The sequence below is a fragment of the Lepus europaeus genome, chromosome 12 (assembly GCF_033115175.1).
Source record: "Lepus europaeus isolate LE1 chromosome 12, mLepTim1.pri, whole genome shotgun sequence".
Lineage (NCBI taxonomy): Eukaryota > Metazoa > Chordata > Mammalia > Lagomorpha > Leporidae > Lepus > Lepus europaeus.
The window spans coordinates 38,089,371-38,105,595 of record NC_084838.1 but is presented as its reverse complement, the minus strand read 5'-3'; the positions used below and the strand labels follow the sequence as shown (position 1 = coordinate 38,105,595).

General features: G+C 42.4%; 1 protein-coding gene across 5 annotated transcripts in view; it reads left to right on the top strand.

Annotated features, from left to right (window-relative positions):
- Nucleotides 1-15,788, top strand: part of MELK (maternal embryonic leucine zipper kinase) — an 83,835-nt gene extending 68,047 nt beyond the window's left edge. For 3 of the 5 annotated variants that reach the window (XM_062207944.1, XM_062207945.1, XM_062207942.1), the window contains 4 exons: nt 3,284-3,383; nt 5,764-5,932; nt 12,424-12,527; nt 15,289-15,787. In XM_062207944.1, the coding sequence (XP_062063928.1) occupies nt 3,284-3,383; nt 5,764-5,932; nt 12,424-12,527; nt 15,289-15,466 (551 nt within the window). In that variant the 3' untranslated portion in view covers nt 15,467-15,787. Of the gene's footprint in view, nt 1-3,283; nt 3,384-5,763; nt 5,933-12,423; nt 12,528-15,288 lie in introns of all 5 variants that reach the window. The other 2 variants (XM_062207947.1, XM_062207943.1) reach the window with 2 other exon arrangements.
- The last annotated feature ends 437 nt before the right edge of the window (nt 15,789-16,225 follow it).

Below are 16,225 nucleotides of genomic sequence, written 5' to 3'. Positions count from 1 at the left end.
CTTGTGACTCAAAGGCTTGAAGTGATTTGCCCAATATTAGATATCCAGGGTTAGACCTTGTCTATTCCCCTGCCAACTGCACGTACACACACACACACACACTCACCCACTTATACACAGTGTGACTCAAACTGAAGTCTCTGCTAAGTCGTCCTTACTCCCCTGAACTCCAGTTCTGATCAGGTCCTGTTCTGGCCTGTTGTGTTACTACCCATACCCTGCAGTAGGGCGGATCTGGATGCCTTTCTCAGATGTCTGTGTCTGTGTCCGGATAGTAAAACTCATCTCCCTCGATTTCCTCTTCATTTTCATCACCAATGATTATTTAAAGTTTCCTTTATGACACCTCAGTGTTTTGGTTGTTGCCCTAGTGAGGACACATTCTACTTTGTCACCATACCTCTGGAAATATGAAACCTAAAACTGAACCCAGTCTTCTAGGATGGGATCTCACCAGGCTAAGGTGGTAATGACATGAGAGTAAAGATGCTTATTACAGCATGGCATAGTATTCAGTAGGGACTATGTTTGTCAAGTCAAAGAGTAAATTAGAGCCTGAAGGAATTTTATTTAGTCTATATCACTTCTGAAAATGACACCTAAGCTTTATTAGCCTTTTGTCCAGCGATTGTGACCTTCTCATGTTAAGATCCTAATGAACCCAAACTCTGAAGCATTGCTGTGTGAACTGCTAAACTACCTCCTACCATCATGCTTTGCTAGTTTGTTAATGGGGCTGATAGTTCAAGAGGTTAGCTTATCCATGAAGATGTTATAGAATGCTTTGTCAGAATAGTTACCAAAAAACCTCATTATTATGTTAATAGAATTCTCCATTTCATCATCTCAAATAGCACTTTCCCAAAAAATGTGAGGCCAGTTTGGTGTAATGATGTGTGTTTGTGTGTGTGGTTGCTGGTGACTTGTGAGGGCTCAGTGAGATAACATTTGCAGATAACACAGTAGGACCTCAGCAGTGAATACTCTTCCATCTTTTCCCAGTGAGTCTTCTGTTATATCTGTTGATACAAACACATCTGCCATGGGTCATGGGGTTAGGCAGAGAGATAAGATGGACCTGAGCTCACATAAGCTCAATCAAGGCTTTAAAATAACAACAACAACAAAAAGCCCCACACCTTTTGACTTTATAGTCCCTTTTAGTATTGATATTTTCTATTTCTTATATAACTCTGAAGGATTTGAAATGTGAGTAGTTTGAGGAATTTATTTTATAATCTTGAAGTATCATCAGTTTACATATCTTGCCTCTGTGAGAAAGATTGTGTTAGTCAAAAGCTTTTATTGGCTATTTTTCTTTAAATGTAAAAGCTGCCTAGGGGAGCCATGATCGATAGCTTCCATTAGTACTTTGCATTTTACTTTCACTGTGAGTTATTTTTGACATAAACATTAATTTTATTTTTGTGACTCCTGTGACAATCCATTTAGTGACAATTTGTCGAAGGGCAAGCATGCATGGTACTAGAGACTGTTAGGATGCAAAGATGAAAACTTTTCAGATACTTTTGGTTGTGCTCATTTTCTTGTTCTTGTGGAACTAGTGAAAATAAAGTTGAATAGTCACAAACGAAACCGAACTCCAATCCCTTTTGAAAAATCTGGTATCATATCTTTGTTATCATAAAGTGGATACTCTCTCTAAAATCTGTAAAACTTTAAGATCATGAATAAAAAGGTAATCAGTGGTGGTAACCTGATTTGTTTATGTAAATTTGTTTTATTTATTTTAATGCAGAGGAAGACAGGGAGAGATCTTGCATCTGCTACCTCACTTCCCAAATGCCTGTAAGAGCTGGGGCTGGGCCTGGCTGAAGTGGGGAGCTGGCTGGGAACTCAGTCCAGGTCTCCCATGTGTATGGTAGGGAGACAAGTACTTGAGCCGTCACCTGCTGCCTTCCATGTTGCACATTAGTAGGAAGCTGGAATCATGAGAGGAGCTGGGACTTGAACCCATGCACTCCAGTATGGATGCTGGTGCCTAACCCACTGTGCCAAACTCCCATGTCTGTTCATGTAAATATGTGACATGCTATATGGTATGCAAATGCCCTTCCTAGAATAGAGCACAAAATTTTGAAACAGAAAATATGCAAAATACGAAATCTCACACCTTAATAACTTGTCAAGTTTTCACAGGAGACTGATCTGTTTGCTTAACAGCAATTCAGTAAGGCTATGAGTTGAATTAAAGCCTTTCAATAATGTATCAAATAAAGGCACAAACTGAGTCCTTGTGTAAATACAGGTTGACTTTTATTTATAGGAAAGAGAATTAGTGGGACCAGCACTGTGGCATAGTGGGTAAAGCTGCTGCCTACAGTGCTGGCATCCCATATGGGCGCCGGTTTGAGACCCAGCTGCTCCACTTCCAATCCAGCTCTCTGCTATGACGTGGGAAGGGAGTAGAAGATGGCCCAAGTCCTTGGGCCCCTGCACCTTCGTGAGAGACCTGGAAGAAGCTCCTGGCTCCTGGCTTTGGATCGGCACAGCTACGGCCGTTGCGGCTAATTGGGGAGTGAACCAGTGGATGGAAGACCTCTCGCTCTCTGCCTTTCCTTCTCTCTCTGTGTAACTCTGACTTTCAAATAAATAAATAAATCTTTTTTTTTTAAAGAAAGAATTAGGCCGGCGCCATGGCTCACTAGGCTAATCCTCCGCCTTGCGGCGCCGGCACACTGGGTTCTAGTCCCGGTCGGGGCACCGATCCTGTCCCGGTTGCCCCTCTTCCAGGCCAGCTCTCTGCTGTGGCCAGGGAGTGCTGTGGAGGATGGCCCAAGTGCTTGGGCCCTGCACCCCATGGGAGACCAGGAGAAGCACCTGGCTCCTGCCATCGGATCAGCGCGGTGCGCCGGCCGCAGCGCGCCAACCGCGGCGGCCATTGGAGGGTGAACCAACGGCAAAAAAGGAAGACCTTTCTCTCTGTCTCTATCTCACTGTCCACTCTGCCTGTCAAAAATAAAAAATTAAAAAATAAAAATAAAAAAAAGAATTAGTAATCGTAAAATCTATATTTAAATGATGTATTAGATTAATTATAAACATGGCTTTAGTTTTCAGTGAAAAAAAGAAAAGCCATATATGTAAAACTAAATACTTTTGTTTTTATTATGAATCATATGGAAACATTTCTTTAAAAACTAGAATCTTTAATATTACTGGCCAGGTGAATATTTTTGGGTCAATGAGTGAGGTGATTTATGCATTGTTGATTTTGGAATCATAGTATGTGAGCTGCATATGGTTTGTGTTTGTTTTCTAGTAGCTAGAAACCAGTGCCTGAAAGCAACTCCAGTTAAAACACCAGTAAATGCAGCAGGAACAGACCAGTTAATAACAGGTGTCATTAGCCCTGAGAGGCGGTAAGTGCTCCATGTTTTAGACTTTGATCTTTGCTGTATGTAACCAGATTTCTGTTTTCAAATGCAATAAACCTGGTGAAGGTGAATCGTCACATGGATTCTAGTGGATACGCAGGGATGTCTGGCTGTTGGAGAATGGTCAGTGGCCATTACTGAATCTGTTGCCACTTCTTTCTCTAGCGCTCATGGGGCAGGATCATCAGCCTAATCAGCAGTGGGACCTGCACGTTAAAGTCCAGCAGCCTGGGAAGACAGTGGTGCTGACCCCAGCCTTGTGGTTCCTTCTCTGGGGCCCATGCCTTCCTCTGCCAATAAGCATCCACTAACAGTGGTCCTCCCAAATTGTAAAGACACTAACAGGTTTCAGAGAAAACCCGCTTTTCTCTTATGAAAAGTTCTGCAGCATTAGTGATCCTTCATTATTGTTTTTTAAAGATTTATTTATATATTTGAAAGGCAGAGTTACAGAGAGGCAACAGCAGGGAGAGAGAGAGAGAAGTCTTCCATCTGCTGATTCACTCCCCAAATGGCCGCAACGGCCAGAGCTGGGCTCATCCAAAGCCAGGAGCCAAGAGCTTCTTCCAGTCCTTGCAGGGGCTTTCCCAGGCACACTACCAGGGAGCTGGGACTCAAACTGGTGCCCATATAGTACCCAAAACGGTGCCCATATGCAGGCAACAGCTTTACCTGTGATGCCACAGTGCTGGCCCCCATTATTATTTTTTAAATTTTATTTGAAAGGCAGAGTTACAGAGAGAGAGAGGGAGAAAGGGAGAAACAGAGAGATCTTCCATCTGCTGGTTCACTCCCCAAATGGCTGCAACAGCTAGAGCTGGGCTAGACTGAAGCCAGGAACCAGGAGCTTCTTCTGGGTCTCCCACATGGGTTCAGGGGCCCAAGCACTTGGCCATTTTCCACTGCTTTCCCAGGCACCTTAGCAGGGAGCTGGATGGGAAGTGGAGCAGCAGGAATTGAACTGTCCCTCATGTGGGATGCTGGCATCACAGAAAGCGGCTTAACCCGTTACGCTACAGCACCGGCCCCATCCTTCACTGTGTTTTTTTTTGAAAGATAGTTAGAGAGAAGTCTTTTTTCTACTGGTGCAGTCCCCAAATGGCCTCAATGGCTGAAGTTAGGCCAGACAGAAGTGAGTGAGCCAGGAGCTTCTTCCGGGTCTCCCACATGGATGCAGGGGCCCAAGCACTTGTGCCATCCTTTGCTGCTTCCCCAAGCGCATTAGCAGGGAGCTGGATGGGAAGTGAAACAGCCAAGACTCGAACCAGCACCCGTATTTGATGCTGATGACACAGGTGGCAGCTTTACTTGCTATGCCACAGCTCCAGCCCCTTTCATTGTTGTTGTTGTTGTTTTTGTTTTTAAAGATTTATTTATTTATTGAAAGAGTTACACAGAGAGAGGAGACACAGAGAGAGATCTTCCATCCACTGGTTCACTCCCCAGATAGCCACAATGGCCGGAGCTGTGCCGATCCGAAGCCAGGAGCCATGAGCTTCCAGGTCTCCCATGCGTGTGGCCCAAGTCCTTGGGCCATCTTCTACTGCTTTCCCAGGCCATAGCAGAGAGCTGGATCAGCAGCGGAGCAGCCAGGTCTTGAACTGGCGTCCATATGGGATGCTGGCACTGCAGGCAGCGGTTTTACCTACTAGCTACAGTGCTGGCCCCCCTTCATTGTTTTTTACAGATGTTTTTCTGAAGCATAATCCATTTTGGAGACAATTGGGGAGTGAGAATGGGGATTGGATATTAGATGACATTACAGAATTGTTAATTTTCTTGATGTGATAATGATATTCTAACATGTCCTTATTCGTTGGAGATGTTTCCTAAAATGTTTCAGAGTGAAGTGCCATGATATCATCAAATAGATTACTTTCAAATGGCTCAGCCAAAATTTACATATATGTAATGTGTTTATTACCTGTATGCGTAGAGAAAGCCAGTGTGGCAAAATATTAACAATTATTGATTCTAGGAGGTTGTGTGTGGGTGTTCATTATACTGTTCTTTCAACTTTTGCATATATTTTGTATTTATTTAAATTTTTAAATGCATCTCAATATAGTTTTGTTTTTGATTTACTTATTGAATTATTTGAAAGAGAGACAGATCTTCCATACTCTGATCCATTCTCCAAGTGAAAAAGAGGGGGAATAATAGTTTTTGCCAAGTGGCAGTTGGCTGAAGGGAGAGTGATGACTTTTTCCCAGTGGGAGATGGCATTAGCCTCTGCCCTTGAAGAGGAATGAGGTGATCTGGCCCTGGAGTCCCTGCTGTGTGTAGACCTCCCTCTTTGTTGACCTTTCAGAGCCCCAGCAGGCAGGAGGCCCAGTGTTACCTGTGCTTTTTGTTGTTTTTTAAGGTGCCGTTCAGTGGAACTGGATCTCAACCAAGCACATATGGAGGATACTCCAAGAAGAAAAGGAACCAAAGTGTTTGGGAGTCTTGAAAGAGGATTGGATAAGGTTATTACTGTGCTTACCAGGAGCAAAAGGAAGGGCTGTGTCAAAGACGGACCAAGAAAGCTAAAGGTAAATGAACTGGAATTCTGTATGGATTTCAGGAGCTGACTGCTGGCTGGATTGCTTTATTTATTTATTTATTTGAAAGCTATAGTGATAGAGGGGTGAGGAGAGAGAGAGAGATCAATTTTCCATCTGCTGCTTCACTCTGCAAATGGATGTAACAGCCAGTTCTAGGCCAGGTTCAAGTCTGGAATCAGGAACTCCATCCTCCTCTCCCACATGGATGGCAGGGGTCTAAGCACTTGAATCATTTTCTGCTGCCTTCCCAGGCACATAGCAGGAAGCTGGATCAAAAGTGGAGCATTTGGGACTCAACTGGCCACTCATATGGGGTGCTGGTGTCCCAATGGTGGCTTAACCTGCTGTGCCACAACCTGCTGTGTTATATTTTTCTGTGAACTTTTTGAAGTATCCTCATAATTTGAAATGGTTCAAATCCTAACATTGGGATTAAGAAAACAATAATACAGTTTAACTGAAACACACTAAATAAAATTCAGGAAACTTATCTAAATTAGATATGTCATTGAGAAGCTAAGCAGTGAGCAAACACTATGGATAATGTTCTAAAAGTATTTGTCTGTGTGAATTTGCTTACAACCTGAATACATCTTTCAAAAGGAACTGCTGTGTTAATTTTCTGTGTAGTCACCCAGTACATTCAAGGTATAGGGGTGAAATCCCAAGATTGGGAATGAGAAAACCTGAGTTCTTTTTAAAGTGTGGAAGACAGGAAGCCAAGCTCCCCTTGGCTGCTGTTTGTTTTTTTTTTTTTTTGGTTGTTTGTTTTTTTTTTTACTTTTTGACAGGCAGAGTGGACAGTGAGAGAGACAGAGAGAAAGGTCTTCCTTTTTTGCCGTTGGTTCACCCTCCAATGGCCGCCGCGGTTGGCGCACCGCGCTGATCCGATGGCAGGAGCCAGGTGCTTCTCCTGATCTCCCATGGGGTGCAGGGCCCAAGCACTTGGGCCATCCTCCTGCACTCCCTGGCCACAGCAGAGAGCTGGCCTGGAAGAGGGGCAACCGGGACAGAATCTGGCACCCCGACCGGGACTAGAACCCGGTGTGCCGGCGCCGCAAGGCGGAGGATTAGCCTGTTGAGCCACAGCGCCGGCCTGTTTTTTTTTTTTTTTTTTTTTTTAAGTTATTTATTCTATTTGAAAGGCAGAGTTAGAGAGAGACAGAAAGAGGTCCTCCATCTGGTGGTTCACTCCCCAAATGGCCACAGCTGCCAGAGCTGAGCTGATCCGAAGTCAGGGGCTTCTTCTGGGCCTCCTACATGGATGGCCCAAGCACTTGGACCATCTTCTGTGTTCCCAGGCCATAGCAGAGAGCTGACTCAGAAGAGGAGCATAGGGGACACGAACTGGCGTCCATATGGGATGCTGGGGCTGCAGGCTGAGGCTTAGCCCACCATGCCACAGTGCCGCCCCCGCAGGCAGCAGTTTAATGCATTGTGCCAGAGTGCCGGCCCCAGAAGACCCGAGTTCTAGCCCCAGCTTCATACCATGTAACTCAGAGAAGTCACTTTATTCCTGATTTCCTCGGTGCCTTCATTTGTAAAAGCCAGAGGCAACCTCGTAGAACTGGGCCATAGAAACAAGGCTGCACATATGCAGTGCTACATCACATATGAAATGCTTTAATACAACATATTGTTCCAATATCAAGAACTATTATTATTATCAGTGTTGATCATCTTAACTGAAGTGTAGTAGAATTAACTGTCCTAATTAGCACAAACGTCAAATCTGAAACTTGATCTGACTTTGGTTTTCTAACCCTTTTTAATGCTTTAAGCTTTTGCGGAACCTAAAGCACGTTAGGAAATTAGCCTCATCCTACCCCTCAAACTTCTTATATATATAAATGATAAATTTACAGAAAGTTGAAAGAATAGTACAAAGAACACTTCAGTTTTTTCAAAAAGATGGCAAGTAACATGCAGTGAAGCCCTCTTAAAAAGCAATTTATGGGGCTGGCGCTGGATTAACGCCCTGGCCTGAAACGCTGGCATCCCATATGGGCACTGGTTGGAGACCCATCTGTTCCACTTCCGATCCAGGTCTCTGCTGTGGCCTGGGAAAGCAGTAGAAGATGCCCCAAGTCCTTGGGCCCCTGCACCCGCGTGGGAGACCCAGAGGAGGCTCCTGGCTCCTGGCTTTGGATCGGTGTAGTTCTGGCCGTTATGGCCAATTGGGGAGTGAACCATCGGGTGGAAGACCTCTCTCTCTCTCTCTTTCTCTCTTTCTGCCTCTCTCTCTGTGTAACTCTTTCAAATAAAAATAAATAAATCTTTAAAAAAAAAGCAATTTATGAAAATCTGAAACTTAGATAAATAGGATGATTTTATAAAAGCAATAGTTTAAGTTATAGTTTAGAAATGTTCAGTTATTATCTTGACAGAGGCAGTTTAGTTTGATGAAAAGCACTGGGGGACAGAGGGTCTCATGGTTGTCCTACTTGTCCCTTTTATAATTTAAAGCCAAGGTCCCCAAACTCTACCCATTTAGCATTCTCCTTCACCATGTTGATCATATTGGCATATTGTCTGCTCTGTGATTTATCTGGGATTTTGTTTATGTTGACTCTCTCTCTCTCTTTTAAGATTCATTTATTTACTTAAAAGAGTTACACAGAGAGGGGGAGAGACAGAGCGAGATCTTCCATCTGCTGGTTCACTCTCTAGATGGCCACAATGGCCAGTGTTGGGTCAGGCCAAAGATAGGAGCCAAGAGCTTCCAAGTCTCCAACATGGGTGGCAGGGGCTCAAGTACTTGGGCCATCTTCTGCTGCTTTTCCCAGGCCATTGGCAGGGAGCTGGATCAGAAGTGGAACAGCTGGGACATCAACCAGCACCCATATAGGATGCCCATGTTGCAGGTGGCAGCGTTACCCACTATGCCACAACACCAACCCCAGCTCTGTTTTCTTTCTTTCTTTTATTTTTAAAGATTTATTTTATTTATTTGAAAGACACAGTTACAGAGAGAGGTAGAGACAGAGAGAGAGGTCTTCCATCTGCTGGTTCATTCCCCAGATGGCCAAAACAGCTCGAGCTGCACCGATCCGAAACCAGGAGCCAGGAGCTTCCTCCCGGTCTTCCCATGCGGGTGCAGGGACCCAAGGACTTGGGGCATCTTTTACTGCTTTCCCAGGCCACAGCAGAGACCTGGATCGGAAGAGGAGCAGCTGGGACTAGAACCCGGCACTCATGTGTGATGCCAGTGCTTCAGACTAGGGCTTTTAACCCGCTGCACCACAGCGCTGGTCCCCTCCAACCCTGTTTTCAAAAATAGATTATGGGGCCAGTGTTGTGGCGTAGTAAGTTAAGCCTCCACCTGTGGTGCTAACATCCTGTATGAACACCGTTCCTGTCCCAGCTGCTCCTCTTCTGATCCAGCTCTCTGTTAATGGCCTGGGAAAGCAGTGGAAAGTGGCTTAAGTGCTAGAGCTCCTGACTTCAGATCAGCTCAGCTCTGGCTGTTATGGCCATTTGGGGAGTGACCAGCAGATAGAGGACCTCTGTCTCTGTCTACCTCTCTTCTGTAACTTTGGATGAAGGTTTCTGTCTCTTACTCTCTGTAACTCCACCTTTCAAATAAATAAATCTTAAAAAAATAGATTTATGGAGTTAATGATTCATATATTCTAAACTATACATATTTTAAAATGTACTGTCAATGTACTATAGCATTATATGTGTGTATATATATATATATATATATATATATACACTTTAGCATTATATGTATATATATATATTGAATTTATTTAAGAGAAATCTATAGGGGCCTGTGTTGTGGCATATCCCATATCTGAATGCCAATTCCAGTCCCAGCTGCTCTGCTTCCAATCTAGGTCCCTTTCCCTGCCTGGGAAAGCAGTGGAGGATGGCCCGAGGACCTGGGCTCCTGCCACCAATGTGGGAGACCCAAAAGGAGTTGTAGGCTCCTAGGTTCGGCCTGGCTCAGCCCTGGCCATTGTGGCCATTTGCGGAGTAAGTCAGCAGATGGAAGATCTCTTTCTGCCTCCCCCTTTCTCTCTGTCCATCTGCCTTTCACATAAATACATCTTTTTTAAAAAAAACACTATATGTTACTAGTTTTGGCCTAATAAGCTTGTCAATTGGATTGGAATAAATATATAATAATAAATATCTGTTTGTCGTGGTATTTATGTGTCAGGTAGTTTGTGTGTCTCCAGTGATAACTTATGTGACACCTTGGGAAATTCTACCTCAGGGTATTTAGGGGCAGACATTGGGCCTAGTGGTTAAATGCTGTTTGAGACACCCACAACCCATAATCAGTGTTTCCTGGGTTTGAGTCTTGGCTTCACTCCAATTCCATCTTCCTGCGAATGCACACTCTGGAGGCAGCAGGTGATAGCTCAGGTCCTTGGGTGCCTGCCAGCCATGTGGGAGACCTGGATGGAGTTACCAGCTCTGAGCTTAGCCTGCTCTGTCCCTTCCTATTGTGGATATTTGGGAGAGTGAACCAGCGGATGGGAGCTCTGTGTGTCTGTATGTGTTTGTCTATTTCTCTCTGTCTCTCTGCTTCTCAAATTAATAAACAAACAAAAGAGGAACTCCATGGTGAAGCTCCATAGATTTTTTTTTTTTTAATTATCTCTTCTTTGAGCTCAGGTTCTTATTTTGAAAAGTTAGATAGTTGAGTCTTAGTATTTTGTTGCTTATAAAAAGAACTCAAGTTGAAACATCACTTGATGCCCCATAAAATGGTACCCCATAAATATATGTAATTTTTATGTGTCAGCTTAAGAGAGTGACAGTATATTGCAGTTATTATTGCATGTATATTATATATATTTTTCCAGGTTTTTTTAACAAACAATTCAGGGACTGGCACTGTGGCATAGCATGTAAAGCCGCTGCCTGCAGTGCTGTCATTCCATATGGGCACTGGTTCAAGTCCCGGGTGCTCCACTTCCGATCCAGCTCTCTTCTATGGCCTGGAAAAGCAGTAGAAGATGGCTCAAATCCTTAGGTCCTGTACCCGCGTGGGAGACCTGGAGGAAGCTCCTGGCTCCTGGCTTTATTTTTATTTATTTATTTATTTATTTGACAGGCAGAGTGGACAGTGAGAGAGCCAGAGAGAAAGGTCTTCCTTTTCCGTTTGTTCACCCCTCAATGGCTGCTGCGGCTGGTGCACTGCGCTGATCCGAAGCCAGGAGCCAGGTGCTTCTCCTGGTATCCCATGCAGGCTCAGGGCCCAAGGACTTGGGCCATTCTCCACTGCACTCCCGGGCCACAGCAGAGAGCTGGACTGGAAGAGGAGCAACCAGGACAGAATCTGGTGCCCCAACCGGGACTAGAACCCAGGGTGCCGGTGCCACAGGCGGAAGATTAGCCTATTGAACCACGACGCTGGCCTGGCTCCTGGCTTTGTATCAGCGCAACTCTGGCCCTTGCGGCCAACTGAGGAGTAAACCAGTGGATGGAAGACACCCCCCAACCCTCTGCCTCTCTTCTCTGTGTGTAACTCAGTTTCAAATAAATTAATCTTTAAAAATAACAAAAGAAACAATTCAGATCTAAAAGACATCAAAACTATTTTTTGACATTGAAATACATTTTTATTAATAAAGGATATTAGATGAGTCTAGCAATTTTAAATACAGAAATGTTTTTAAACTTAACAATTATTACATAAACTTTGATGATCTTATTCATACTTAGAGTTTACAGACCACTTAATTAATATTCCCTCTGTGTGTCCCTCCTTGTCTTTCCATTGTATGACTCATACCTGTGTGTCTCTTAAACTATTTTGACAGTAATGAAACTGTTAGGAAGGGGAGGAGTTTTTCCTTTCTGTAGGACTTACTAACACAGTGCCTGGCACCTAGTAAGCATCCAGTAGGTGTTAAATGAATAGATAGAAGCTGCTTAGGAATGAAATTACCTCTTAGAAATATGCTCTCAATCAGTGAGAAAAAAAACTTCTCACTACTTTTCTAAAAGGGATATCTGTTATATTCATTCTCTCATAGAATTATCTTAGAATTAACTCCTGGAATTCTCTAATATTCTTTAAATAATCCATGAAGAATTTAAGTAAATGTATTCAACTATTACAAAGCAACTTTCTAAGGCATTTGTTTCATTTTCCCTTAGTTTACCTTTAGGGCTGTTAGTGTGTATATCATGATGTGGGAAGGAATATACTGGTAAAGCTCAGATAGACTGCTACTATTTAATATTTATTTCTTTAGGAAAGATTAGTAGAAAAGGAAAATAAAGTTGCAAAAGGGATGATATGGATGTCGTTACTAATAAATATCATTTCTTTAAGCTTTCCTAGGGCCATCTTAATCCAATTTATCAAGAATTGACTGTAAATTCTTTCATTATTTTTCTTGAAATATTTCCGTTTGAAAAGGTACTCCTGTATTGAGGCATTTTAGATCTTTGGTTCAGGTAGGATAGTCCTTGTGTTGACATACATATTTACTTCACCTTTTCCTTTTTTTAAGCTTCACTATAACGTGACGACAACCAGATTAGTGAATCCAGATCAACTCTTGAGTGAAATCATGTCTGTTCTTCCAAAGAAGCATGTTGATTTTGTACAAAAGGGGTAAGAAGCACTTATTGACTTGTATTTATACTTACTATCTTTTGAACTCTGAGGAAATATGGATTGATTCCCTTTCACCTCACCACTTAAATATATATATTTTCGAGATATATATATATATATATATATTTCTCCCACTAACTACAAACAACTTTTATGATAGTATCATGATTTATTCTCTTTTGTTTGAGCTGTAGAAGTTTTTTAAGTGCCCATGCTGTCCCCACTTTCAAAGTTAGACTTCATTTCAGAGTAGTAAAATCTGAACTTGTTTTAAATCCTCTATTTTCTTCTGGTTTTCTGCTTTGCAATGGTATTTACACATTATAATCTAAATTAATTAGACACTCAGGGTGTATAGCATCCTTCTCTTCATGCCTTTCCATCTTGCAGGACTGGGTTTCAGTACTTTAAGGGAGATATTTCTTAGTCTTTCCCCTACTGTTGAGTGAATGCTATAAAAGGCTCCTTAATGATGATCTCATGGTCTGAATAGGCAGACCTCTTCTGGCTACCTGAGATGTTCATATTTGTTAGCATTTCCACTAATTTAAGTCTCTAAAGTTTGTTATGTAGAGTCACTAACAGAGTTACCAAAACCTGCAAATAGGGCCGTCGCTGTGGCTCACTTGGTTAATCTTCCGCCTGTGGCACCGGCATCCCATATGGGCGCCGGGTTCTAGTCCCGGTTGCTCCTCTTCTAGTCCAACTCTCTGCTGTGGCCCTGGAGGGCAGTAGAGAATGGCCCAAGCTCTTGGGCATGGGAGAGGAAGCACCTGGCTCCTGGCTTCAGATTGGCGCAGCACCGGCCATGGTGGCCATTTGGGGAGTGAACCAACGGAAAGGAAGACCTTTCTCTCTCTCTCTCTCTCACTGTCTATGACTCTACCTGTCCAAAAAAAAAAAAAAAAACAAAAAAACAAACCCAACCTGCAAATAGAATAGTCAATGTTAGAATGAGGTGATTTTTGTTTTTTTCTTATTTTAAGATTTATTTATTTGAGAGGCAGAGGCGGGAGCAGAGAGAGAGAAGGGTCTTCCATCTGCTGGTTCACTCCCCAACGGGCCGCAACTGCCAGAGCTGCGCCAAACCAGAGCCAGGAGCTCTTTCTGGGTCTCCCACATGGGTGCAGGGGCCCAAGCACTTGAGCCATCTTCAGCTGTTTTCCCAGGCACATTAGCAGGGAGCTGGATCAGAAGTGGAGCAGCCAGGACACAAACCAGCGCCCTTATGGGATGCTGACACTGCAGGCGGCAGCTTTACCTGCTATGCCACAGCTCCAGCCCCTAGAATAAAGTTTAAGAAATCTTTTGCAAATGTAGTTTTAATTCTATCTGTGAATGTTGGCAGGCATTACTTATGGGAACTGTGGTTTTCTTCTTTAGGCTTTGTTAGAACACATTTCTCTGCATCACTCTGATCTCTTTTTTATGCTTGAGGCTTATCTCTGGTTCCAGAACCTCAAGCCAAATCTCTATCACAGACCTTTGATGATTTTTCCTTCAGCTTGTGGTCTATCACTAACTGCTAAGCAATACTTTATCCTAACTTCCTGTTCAATCCACAGGTCTCTGCATCCTTTCTGTTCTTATTTTTCTCTTTTTGCATTGTTTATGATGAAGCAGAATGATAAAGGTTAGCTTTTCAGTGGAATGATGTTGCTAATCTTGATTATATCCTATTATTAGCTTTTCCTAGTCAGGAGAAATTGTTTTTAATCTTCCATTTTATTAAATTATGCCATGCTTCATCTTCCTGGAAAGATCCTGGACTGCAGGGTGCTCCTTTTGCTGTGTTGATATTGACTCCTTATTTTTAAGGGATCAAGTTCCTTCCCCAAAACACATAGCCAAGTTATCAAGAAAAGAAATGATGTTTTATGAAACCTCATAATGCATAATAGATACAAAGTAATTTCTCTGTAATACTGCAGAACCATGCCCATTCATGGACCTTTGAATATTTAAGGATCTGAAATTTGAGATCCTATTGCTTATTGTGTTTATTCAGGATCAACAAATAAATAAAATATAACATGACCTAATTAAGAATACTTTTTACATGAATTCAGTTTATGTAACCTATTTCTTTAGGTGAGTTTAAGGCTTTATTTCGACTGAGCCTTTCCATTATCAGGGTAGGTGCTATGGGAGTTTTGACCATAGATGCCATGTGTTTCAACTCTGGGAACACATCATCTCTTTGGGCTTGTTTTTGCTCCTCTTTCTGCCATGAGATGTTATAATGATCATGACATCTTACTACTATTAGAAAAACCTCAAAAACTCATGTCTCCTGACAGGCCTCAGCTTTATTTATATGAAAGGCAGAAGTTTCTAATGAGGTGCACACACAAAATGTTCTTAATCTTCCCTGCACTTTCTTGTGTTGTGAGCTTTGTGGAAAGGGCCTGGTGCTATTGGATTACACTGTTGAAAGGGTTGCATAGAGAATGCCAGAAGATTTCTTAGACATGAATGGCAGAGCTATGAAAATAGGGCTTTGCTTTGGAGCAAGGGAGAATTCTGGTAAAGCCTTTATCCTTATAATTTTTGGGATTCCAGTTAAGCTTCTGGGAAAACACCAGTCATACTCTATCACCAATGCATAGCAAGGCCATTTGGAAATTGTAAGCAGTGATACATTGCTTAATGTGAAATAATGGCTCATTTTCTCCATTGGCCTCCTGGAGGCTGAAACCGCTTGTAATAAGCAGAATATTCATGGTTCTCCTACTAACTGGCTTCTTGTTTCTCACAGCTATACACTGAAATGTCAGACACAGTCAGACTTTGGCAAAGTGACAATGCAGTTCGAACTAGAAGTGTGCCAGCTTCAAAAACCTGACGTGGTGGGTATCAGGAGGCAGCGGCTTAAGGGAGATGCCTGGGTTTATAAGAGATTAGTGGAAGATATACTATCTAGTTGCAAGGTGTAATTGATGGATGGTTTCCATCCTGCTGGACAAATGTGGGTGTGATACAGCCTGCACACAGAGTCTAGTGTGATTGTTTGATTTTAAAGTTCATTGCAACTACAAACTCATTTCTGAAGAGCTATTTTAAAGACCAATATCTTTTTGCTTTTAAACAAAAGATACTGTTTTGTGGATGAGCCTAAGGCAAGGCCATCTGTCATTATCTGTTACTGTCTTTTTTAATCATGTGGTTTGTGTATTAATAACTGTTGACTTTCCTAGATTCACTTTCATATGTGAATGTAAGCTCTTAACTCTGTTTCTTTTAATATATAATTTCTTTCTGAAATAAAACCATTTGTGAATATAGCAGGCTTTTTTTTCTTCTTTGTATTTGATTTTGATCCAAATAAAGCCTCAGATGGTTTCCTGACTATTAAGTAGAGACGATCTGGAGTATGTTTTATCTGTTATCAAATATGCCTTGGGCAGAAAAACAGATAAGAATTCATTTGCATAATTTTTTCCTGTCTCTGATTTAAGTAGGATTTATTGAGATCGTTAACTAAGTCACAGCTGTGGTTACTAGAGTTAAACAACACATTTAATATGTTGAATAAGAGTATTGACTCCAGGAAGTGTGTTCGGTCAACAATGATAAGTATCCCAACTAGGAACCCCCATGAAATGTTACTCTGTGGTAATTTCCCTAAGTCTGAATGTTGGCCTCAAATTTGTATTTTTATTTCATTTTATGGGTCTCTGAAGGCCAGAACTCAA